The sequence below is a fragment of the Andrographis paniculata genome, unplaced genomic scaffold (genome assembly GCF_009805555.1).
Source record: "Andrographis paniculata isolate CXL003 unplaced genomic scaffold, ASM980555v1 Contig21END, whole genome shotgun sequence".
Classification (NCBI taxonomy): Eukaryota; Viridiplantae; Streptophyta; class Magnoliopsida; order Lamiales; family Acanthaceae; genus Andrographis; species Andrographis paniculata.
In genome coordinates this window covers 936666-948372 of record NW_026137502.1, presented here as the reverse complement: position 1 = coordinate 948372, position 11707 = coordinate 936666, and the positions used below count along the sequence as shown (strand labels likewise).

Below are 11707 nucleotides of genomic sequence, written 5' to 3'. Positions count from 1 at the left end.
GTGGGATAGGTCCAACGCCTAAGTCTAATGATCATTAAGAAAAACACTCCATAAATTTTAGGAGTACAATATATGATAATATGGATTCCTTGTTGAAATTAAGAAACGTTTTACCAAAAGCGATAAGGCGGAAATGCGTAATCTTCTTAAGAGTCACATTACCATAAAGTATAACGACAAACATAACATAAGGGATTATATCATGAATATGTCTACTATTGCTACTAAATTGAGGGCACTTAAGTTAGACATTTCGGAGGACATGTTTGTCCTATTAGTCTTGCTCTTGAAATTAATTTAATTTCAGTTCATAGACATACCTGGGGTGGATTTTGGTGTAACAACACACATCAGTATATCTATGCAAGATTATTTTATTGTCGAAATCAATTGATGTTGAAAGATACATCTATATGGGTGACGACAAGAAAGTTCAAGTTGAAGTCATTGACAATTTTAAATTATTATTGAGTACTCGTTACTATTTGAATTTGGATGAGACATTTTTTATAGTACCATCTTCAGTCAAAATTTAATTTCGATCTCTATTTTGAACAAATTCAGTTATTATTGTTCATTCAAATATAAAGTTTTGTCTCTTCCAGAATTCAAAATCGATTGGAACAGTGCATCATTTGATAATAATAATAATCACCATTTACTTAATAGTCTGACTTCATATCATGAATTAGTTATTAAACATATTCATATAACTTCCACGATTACGGATCCGCTTAATTAGTAAAGGGTTTCCACATAAGTTCTATAGTGAGCACATTGCTTGTTTGAAAAGTGGAACTATATTTCGATACTTCGGTTTAGTGGGAGCTAATTATAGTAGTGTTCAAATACTATTAAGGTTACTTTGGTTTACACTACACAGTTCAGTATTCAATGTTCAATATTCAGTGTGCAGTATTCTATTTTAATTCAGTATTCAGTTGTTTTGAATTAAAGTTAAGGTGGATCAGTTGGAAATAGGCATGTTAAGATCACATTACATGAAATTTTCATGTTGTGCATCCGTACTTGATCGAATCTTAGGTTATATTAGTGTTGTGACCATTGATCGGTCCCATTGCGATATATGCAGTGACGGCCGCTTTGATCCACATTGACGTGACTTATAGATAAAATTGATAATATACATTAAGGATCTGATAGCAAAACATTCATGAGTTCATATGGTTATTCAGTGTCCATTTACCCAAGTGGGAGATTGTTGGATTAAAAATCCAATTGTGGGTTAAATGTAACTATTTGGGCTATCAGTCAGATTAAGTCTATATTAAGTGATCTATTAATTTATTGGGCTTAAATGTGTTTAGTAAGTGCGGGCCTCCTATATGCAGAAACCCTGTAATTTATTAATTGAGTGATAAGACCAATTAATAATAAAAAAATATAAATAGGGTTGTGATCCCAGATCTAAACGCAATATCCATTACGTTCCATATCTCATCGTGGAAGTAACGGCAGAAACCCTAGCGGTTTCTCAGGAGGGGTTGCGCCATAGGCTTGAAGAACACAAAACCCTTTATTAATTTGCAGATCTGAATCCGATTATGCTGAGGAATAAGATTAGATCTAATTAGCTTTATTTTCTTATCTCAATTATTTTAACACGATAGATTTTGGGCTTAGGGTTAAATTCTTGTTAAGTTCCAACAGAAACTCGCTTTGGACTCTGAGTACAAAATTATTATGTTTTTTTTTATTTTTTTATTATTTGATTTTAGTTTTAGATTTTGAACAATTTAATTTTCAAATATTTTTTTTGAACCAATGGTTTGACTTATTTATATATATATATATAATTATTAAAACGCACATGTCAATTTATTACCATTGATTCAACACTATTTTATTTTTTGTATTTTTTTTTTGATACGGTAGTAAAATTATAAATAAATAAACAAATAAATAAATAGAAAGAAGAAAAAATAGGAAAAAAAAATATATATGGTAAAATTATATTAATATTTAAAATAAAAAATTGTATCTTTATATAAAATATTTATAATTAATATTATTATATAATATTATAAATTAAAATAATAATTTTAAGGATAAAATAGAATAAAATTTTTGAATTAGGAAAACAAATTTACATAATTAATTAAAAATTTTATTTTCATTAATAAAAAAAAAAATCTTGGGGGTAATTCTCCCAGGACCCTTATTATTGGTCTTTGGCTATAACTTAAAAAATATTAGTATGTATAGAGGTGGATACGGTTCAGATATTTGTAAATATGCAGGTATTTGGTATCCGAACTGAATTGAATAAATATTTGAAACTGCGAACTGAAATCGAACCGAAAATATTTGTACTATTTGTAAATATCCGAACCGAACCGAATTCAAACAAATATTGACAAATAAATCTACTTTTGAAATTGAAACACTCATAAACAACAATACAATATCAGTTTAATTAAAAACAAATTAACATGAAACATAAAGCATATTTCAAAGTCAAATTACAATATCCATGAAAATAAATCTGTGTGTGCATCTTTTCACCGCCGAATTCCTGAAAAATAAGATAATAAAATAATTTTTTTTAGAAAAAATCAATAATAATACACTGCAATTATAGTATAATAAAATTTATTTAAAAAAAAAAACTGCACACTGGAGATTCAAGCTTTCTTCAAACAGCTGAATTCCTGAAAAAAAAAAAAAAATAATACTCCCTCCGTTCCATTAAAAGGTTACTATTTTTCATTTTCATCCGTCCCAAAATTACAAGGTTACCATTTCTTAATTTAGTAATTGTACTACCTACTTCACATAATAAATACCCTTTCAATTTACAATATATTGCACAAATGTCATTACTTTTATATTACACCATACTAATAGGGATATTTTTGTCTTTTTTATTATAATCTAATATAATACTAATATTAAAAAATCTACGTGCAAAAAGCAAACGGCACCCTTGTTGCGGGACGGAGGGAGTATAATATTTAAAAAAAAACCAATAAAACTAAGAAATAAGCTACAAGTATAAATAATAAATTTATTTACCACAAAAGGTTGAAAGCTCGATAATCTAAATTTTCTGGAATTGATAACATAAGTAATTTGTAATGGAAGCAACCTGTAAATTAAAATTAAAAGTGAATTTTCAAGAGTAATAATATATATATATTTTTTTACTGTACAGAAAAATTTAAAAAAAAAAACAAGACAAAAGAAACAATTTATAATAAATAAAAAAAAAATACTGATACTACAAAGAAATTTTACCTCATGTTATTCATCTAAATCCAAAATATGTCCTTCCCATGCTATAAACAAAAAATTAACAAACAATCAAAAACATATATTTTACATTTAAATTTATATTTTTACTAAGTATTTAAAAATAAATAAAATACCTGCTTCGATTTTTTCAAAATCTTCACGCTCATTTTCATCCACAATTTTTGGATTACCTCTTCGAATCCAATCTTGTGTACATATGAGTGCTTTAACCAACTTTGGGGTAAGAGAACTCCGATAATAATCAATAACACGACCTCCCGTGCTGAAAGCTGACTCTGAAGCAACCGTAGATACTGGAATGGCCAATACATCTCTTGCCATACGAGAAAAGGTCAGATATTTTGACCCCGTTGTTTTCCACAAATACAAGATATCAAAATTCGATTGGGTCATATTTTCTTATTCGTCATTCAAGTATTTATCCAACTCAGATTTTCAACACACCATGCACTTCAATTGCTTCAAATTCCTCCAATTCTTTCTGTAATCTTTTCTCAAAGTCATCAATTTGGGAAAAATATGGTGTAGCACTATAACAGGCCATGCTAGAAGGTTCCACTTCAATGTTAGATATTGAAGTGGAATTATATTCATCAAACATCATTCTCAAAACATCCTGAATTGATTGAAGCAATTCTTTTGCTTCACTCAATACATACACGCGATTTATCATAAAATTCACCCAACGCATTTTATGGCACGGATCAAGAATAGTTGCAAGATAAATCATTGGATTAACATTTTTCCAATCTCCCCAATATTTAAAAAACTTTTCGGACATCTTGGAAACCATTGATCTAACTAATGAATCTGAATCTTCCACCATTGATTGAATATTATATGCAACTCGAAAAATTTCTTTCATATATAAATTCTCAGCTGCATACTTAGAGCCAGAGATTCTAACAGTTGTATCATGAAAACATTTCAAAAATGGTAGAAATCCACACGCATAAGACCAATCATCCTCTGTAGGTGGCACTTTGTCGTTCTTTTTCAACTCATCCTTAAATTTGTCATCTTCGCATTCCAACAAATCAAACGCATCTTTCACTCTTCAGGCGGAATCCAACATTTTATATGTTGAATTCCATCTTGTATCGACATCCAATGAAGCAATAGCATTCGTATTCAATCTTTGTTTTTCCATCAATTTTTTGAATGCTTGTGTACGATTTGAAGAAGACCTCACATAGAGAATAGCAGACCGGATTCGCTCAATTGAACCCTTTATTTCATTCAATCCATCCTTAACAATAAGATTCAAAATATGTGCACCGCATCTCATATGTAAAAACTTTCCATCCAAAGTCACCCATCCCCATTTCTTCAACCTATCTTTTAGATATCTTAAACCAACATCATTTGCGCTCACATTGTCAACCGTTATAGTAAAAACATTTTTAATTTTCCAAGTCACCAAACAATCCTTAACTTTCTTTCCAATCGCATAACCCGAATGACCAATAATTGGTGAGAAGTTTAAATTTTTTTGTGCAAATTCCAATCATCATCAATAAAATAGGCAGTTAATGACATATAACTCAAAATTTGGCAAGATGTCCAAATATCTGTGGTCAAACAAACACTATCCTTGTAATTCTTGATAAAGGTCTCCAACTTTGACTTCTCATATTCAAAAATCTTAATGCATTCGGGACAGAATTCCTAATCGAGGTTGGATGACACTTATGCAATCATGAAATCCTTCTGATTCTACAATTCTAAATGACATCTCATCAACAATAATCCATTTAGCAAGAGCTTTACGACATTGTTGTTGATAAAATGACAAAAAAGAATTAACACCAAGACATTCATTCTCTTTTTTTGCATTGTTGTTTGTTTCAATTTTTTACCTATATGCCCATCATCCTCAACCTCATTCAGAATTGCTTACACATTTTCAAATGATTCAACATAGCACTAATATTTGTGCCTAACTTAGATTTGCACGTAATCAATGTAGAACAATGATTGCATTTTGTCTTATCTCCAGATTTAGTCTTTTTAAAATTATCCCAAGCAACAAATCGAGATTTAAGTACCTTAAGAGCAGGACAATTATCGGCTGCTTGAGTTTGAAAATCCTCTGATTCTGATTGAGATTGTGTTTCTGGTATAGAAGATTCCATAGGATATTAAACCTGCATAAATAAAAAATAATTTTATTTAGTGAGAAATAAAGAAAAAAATATAAATAATAGATAAACTTCCATTAACACTCATTACCAATTTTGAATTCAAAATAAATAAGTTAGCATTTTAATTGTTAAAAAAATATATATATAAAACCTGCACAATTATATTTATATTTTGGAAAAAAATTGAAAAAACGGTTATTACACAAAAAAATAATAAAAATCTCTGTACAATGTAAATAAAATGAAAAAAAAAATGGAAAAGATTTTATAATCTTGAATCGACTATTTGTAGTTGTTACCCGAAAGATTTTGCAGTTGTATTCTGAGCGAAAAGTTGAAAACGATTGTCTGGATAGTTGTACACAAACTGCAGAAGAGGGGGTGAAGCCGTGCTGAGAGATGGAATGAAAAATCGCAGAAACAAGATGAAGCCGCCGCTGATTGGCCGAAAAATCGCAAGAGGGTGAACTGGTGAAGTATTGCCAACGTCCGGGAGGTAGATGAAGAAATTAGGGTTGTGAAATCGCGTTTGTGATTTGGGAGATGGGGTTTGGCTGTTTGCACTGAGTTTGTACTGGGTCTGCACTAGGGGACTGGCGGTAAAGTATATTATTAAAGATAATTTATATAAATAAATTATAAATATATAATATAACATAATTAATTTATTATAAAATTATTCGGTTCGGTCAACCGAACCGAAAAAAAAAGTTAGAAACCGAAATCGAATCGAACCAAACAAATACCAAATATGAAGTATTTGTATTCGAACCGAATTTGCTCGGTTAACCGAAAATTCGGTTCGGTTCGACAGTTCGGCGGTTCGGTTCGAATATTTTGCCCACCTCTGAGTATGTGTTCATTTTACTTTTTTTTTTTCCTTTTTTTTTAAAGGGTATAATTGGTTTACATTTCAGATTTGAATGAATACTATTTATTTATACAATTCTCAAGAATAATATTCTATTTTCTTTCAGAAAGTATCAAGAGTGATTTTCCAGTAATTGTAAGTACTTGAAGACGATGTAATGACACTCAATAATGTTGATCTCAAAACAACTATCATATTTATTTAATAACCATACAAAAATTTCAAAGTACTACATAATCAAAATATATAACTATTGCTATTGCTCTAACAACTTTCCTATTGTGAGATATTTAATTTGTAACAATAAACAGTCATTACTACCTATGGCCCTTCCTAACATTACATTTCCTGACATTTGTATGATATCCTCCAAATCCTCTCTTAGTTAGCATTTATCAAATGATCAATGGTTGTCTTGATCAATTCCAAATTCACTTGGATGTCTTTAAGAAAACTTCCAATCTTTCTCATTATCTCATTTTCTAAGTAGGGTATTTCGTAATTGTTCTCACTTAGATTGCCTATTATCTCCAAAATACATATTCAATGTGTTGTGTGACAACTGTTCAAAAGAATTATTCACCGCCTCTAGTAAATCTTCCACTATTATGCTTGGTGTTGCAATTTATAAGGATTACAACGGCCGAAAAATTTACTAGTGAAACGAAATAATATATTCTCTCCGTTCACCTCTAAATGTCAAATTTACTTTTTATGTGACTGTACTTGACATTAAAAATATCTTATATTTGTATTTTTTATTTTTTTACAAATGTCCTTCTATTTGCAATTTTCTCTTAATTTATATTATATTTTGATATAATAATTAATATTCAATCACAAAAAAAAAAAGAATAAATAGACCGAACGGAAATAGTAAATTTTAGTACTTTTAAAAATTTTCAAAATCATACTCCAAATATCTGTCTCCCTCTCTCTAGTTTATTTTAATCGGAAGACTCCAAAATTTCTTTCCTAGCCTTGACGGTTAAGTCTCTTTTATTAAAGCGGGTTTTGTGGCGATCACTTTTTGGTAGAGTCGGGTTTCCTAGTTCACACATACATACATACATACATATATATATACATATGCCTATATAAGTATATATATCTATATTGCAAAACCACTATTATTATTATTATTGTTATTATGGCGATTAACGTACCGTGGGTGACTCTGAGAGGCTGCGACAAGCCGATGCCGGTGATCGGATTAGGAACCTCGTCGTATCCTCCGGCGGATCACGCGACGACCAAGGCAGCCATACTCGAAGCCATCAAGCTCGGCTACCGCCACTTCGACACCGCCTTCGCCTACGGCTCCGAGCGAGCCGTTGGCGCAGCCATCGCCGAAGCCCTCCGCCTCGGCCTCGTCGCGTCCCGCCACGAACTCTTCGTCACCACCAAGCTCTGGGCGACCTTCGCCGATCCTGGGCAGATCGTCGCCGCCTGCAAAATGAGCCTACAGTACCCTCCCTAGTCATTAATTATATATATTTATAGTAATTAACCAATAATAATACTGAAATAATTGAATTGACAATTGATTGATGATGAATTTGGCAGGAACTTGGGATTGGAATACGTGGATATGTACCTGATACACTTGCCGGTGCGGCTGACGGAGCAGATCCGCGCAGTTCCGGTGGCGGCGGAAGTGGTAAAAAGTTTGGATGTGGAGGGGGCGTGGGGGGCCATGGAAGAGTGCAAGAAGCTAGGGCTTACGAGAGGCATAGGCGTCAGCAATTTCTCCAGTAAAATGATCGAGCATCTCGTCGCCATCGCCACAATTCCTCCAGCTCTAAATCAAGTCTGTAGCATTCAAATTTATATAATTAGGGTTTATATAATAAGAATATGAATTAGGAATGAGTAACTGGTGCAGGTGGAGATGAACACGGGATGGCAGCAGAAGCAGCTGAGGGACACGTGCGAAGCGAAGGGTGTGCACGTGACGGCGTACTCTCCGCTGGGCGCCAACAATACCAAATGGGGAGACGCCAGGATTCTCCGCAGCCAGCTGCTGGCCGCCATTGCCCAAGCTAAGGGAAGAACCCCTGCGCAGGTGCGTCGTCTTTTAAATTTTAAATTTTAATTTATTTTTAATGAAATTTAATTAATGAATTGATTGATACGTACATACGGCATATATCGATAATTCATGATGCATTGCAGGTGGGTCTGCGATGGATCTACGAGCAGAAGGTGAGCATGGTGGTGAAGAGCTTCAACGGGGAGAGGATGAAGGAGAATCTCGGAATATTCGATTGGTGTCTGGACGGCGGCGATTTGGAGAAGATAAGGTTGCAGATTCCGCAGCGGAAAGCCGTCACTTTGGCCTCCATTTTCGGACCTCATCCCCTCATTTTGGAGCTCGACAGGGAATTAACTAATTAATTAACAGCACCACCACACCACACCCTTTCATTTCTAATACTAGCATATACGAGGCAGATTGTATTGTATTAATATATACCAAAAAGCCGTCGTCTTCTTACATTGTACTTACTTTTTTTTTTTTATTAGTATATTTTTTTTTATGTTAGGACAACGAAACTATATAAAAGATTTTATGTTACGGGTTTGGATTTTTTTGTTAAAATTCGAATAATAAAATATTTGAATGGAAATAATTGTATGATATAATATAAAAAAATATCGATATAGAAAATAAAAAGGTAAGTGTTTGATTTGATATTTTTTGAAAATTTATTTTATATAAATAGTAGAAGTTTTTCAAAATCCTCCAAACAAACACCTGTCGAATATGTCTTTAAAGTTTAAGTTTGATTTAAAAATAACAACAACAAAAAAAAGAGAGTACGTGTATGACATATATATATATATATATAGTTTCTTTTATAATTATTATTTTAAAACAAAATTGTTGTTTTTGCATTTTAGTACCTTCTCCAATCTTACCATTCGTGCCTCTCATCCCCGACTTTCTCCTCTACTCTTCTTCTTTCTTCACATACCGTCCAACTTCAAAGTCCCTACTGCCAGCTCTAGAATATTCATCCAAACAGTGTCCACATTTGCCCCATCCTCCTGCTCTCGGCTTTGGTTTTTGTTATTGTATATATGTTGGATAATTGATTGTTTATGCAACCAATTAATCGGTGAGTGAAAATGCGATGGATTGGTGTATCAAATTAATTTATTGTAGCCTCAAGTGCAGGCCCACTGCCTTCTCCGTCATGGTTTTCTGTATTCTCACCCCCGGCTAGCATCAAATTGTGGACAGTATCGCAAGCTTACACCAAGTTTACTTGCCAATAAAACTTATAATTCGGCTTCGGACCCCCCCAAGATAGCAAACCTTCGCTTAAGAACTCCGAGTGCTCGCTCCACGATATTGCAAAGTTGAAAGTGTTGATAGTTAAATAATTCTTTAGGACCGCTAAGACCCCTTGGGGTGTTGCAAAATGTCTGTGAGTGGTAGCAGTGTGATCGGAAGAGGGTGAGTGTCAATGCGGAGTTGGCGTATGCCTAGTCCACCAGGTAGTATTTTTCTATCACAATCCCTATGTGTTAGCGGAATATCCATGGGTGGACGCACGTAAACTGACTTAGCGTAGGAGTGTGTGTAGACTGACCTGGCGGGGGCAATTGAAAGTTTTGTGAAACGGATATTGCGTGATTTGGAACACGGGAGTCATGTTCACTCTCCTCAAAACCCGCATACACGTAAATGAAGCGCATGCCATGGTCTACAACTGCCAAGATAGACTGTTTGGTATCTCTGTCTTGGAGGCATTGCTATTGGGTCTTATGTCACTCGATTGACAAAAGATCTTGGACTGTTTGATGATGTGACAAAGGAGCCTTGTTGTCTTATGATGCCGTGTGATTTTCGCACCCTACAGTCTATGGGTATGGTTACGAAAATTAGAACACAAGGAGGACGAGAGTGTTAAGTTTTGGTTGGTAGGGTGGACGAGGAGATGGATCCGGATGATCCTGCACAGAGCGACGAGGTTGACCGAGAGGCTGCGCGCCCTCAGCCTCGTCGTAGAGTTCAGCATAGGGTCTCCAACAATGAATCATCCGTCGCTGAGTTGCGTATTGAGATGAATCGCCGATTTGATCATATGGATGAGAGGAAATGGACATTGTTTGCAGGTCTTTACGAGCATTTTTCGCTTCCTTACCCGTCGGCCCAGCCTTCTTATGCACCAACCCAGCAGAGGACACTTCAGCAGGACGGGAAGGTGAAAATATGCACAACATGGATGTTTTGATGGATGAAGGACATGACGACTTTGATTAAATAGATATTATGTAGTTTGCTAATGTTTTGTTTTGATGTCTATTTTATGTAAAATGACTTTTTAATTAAATATAATATATTATTAGGTTTTTATTTCTATTTAATATATTGGTAATACTAAAAACATATAATGATCTAAAGAAGAAAATGCGAAAGGTATGCTAACGTTAGGGAATTCTGTACCCTTGAACCCGACCGTGTTCGACTAAACACGTCCGTGTTTAAAACCATTTCGTTGGTGTTCTGACTTCGAATACGGGCGTGTTTGTATAAACACGGCCGTGTTTGAACACGCCTACTGAAATGGGTGTGTTATGCGGTTGAGGCAAATACGAGGTCAAAACACGGCCGTGTACATTTATATACACGGACGTGCGTACAAAAGTGAAGAACAACTGGTGTTCTGACTTCGAACACGAGCGTGTTTGTATAAACACGGCCGTGTTTGAACACGCCCACTGAAACGGGTGTGTTCTGCGGTTGAAGCAAACACAGGCGTATTTTTGTTCAACACGGCCGTGTTCCAATCAGTCAGGGCGGTGGCTGAGCTCTAAGATTGAACACGGCCATTTTTTATGTGATACGACCGTATTCGGTCCGACTCAGCTGTCAAATTAGTTTCTGTAACTGTCATGTCAGCACAATCTGTTAAAATTTGAAAGGTGAAACTAAAAAAAGATAAGTTTTGTTTAGTGTGGGACTAGTTTTGATAAATATTTTTGAATGAGAACAAAAATAAAAAAAAAATTAGTTTTGAATGAGACTGTAATTGATTTTTGCTCGTTAGAAAACGAATCAGGTGGGATCAGCTTTAAAAGGGTTACAAAACCTTTGACCTGAACCTGACCTATTTAATTAAATGAATTGATATTTCCAACATTACATTTTATTAATCGGATCAACATGACCTGCATAACCTATTTAAGTCTAAAATTCTTAAGTTTTAATTTAAAATAACAATTCTACTAAATTTTTTTTCAAATACATAACATATATATATATATACATTTTAAAGCAAAAACTATTTATTCATATCATGAAACTGATATTTAAAAGTCGAATTAACATACACGAACACAATTCTTTATTTTTTTATTTTTTATTATTATAAAATTGACCATAAATATTGAATTTTATTGATAA

The 11707-nt window shown here is 33.6% G+C and overlaps 1 protein-coding gene across 1 annotated transcript; it reads left to right on the top strand.

Moving 5' to 3' along the window:
• The first annotated feature begins 7441 nt into the window (after window positions 1-7441).
• Window positions 7442-8838, top strand: LOC127244994 (D-galacturonate reductase-like). Its single transcript, XM_051265631.1, has 4 exons — window positions 7442-7758; window positions 7858-8101; window positions 8177-8356; window positions 8467-8838. The coding sequence occupies exons 1-4, from the start codon at window positions 7442-7444 to the stop codon at window positions 8686-8688; spliced, it is 963 nt and encodes a 320-aa protein (XP_051121588.1). The 3' UTR covers window positions 8689-8838.
• The last annotated feature ends 2869 nt before the right edge of the window (window positions 8839-11707 follow it).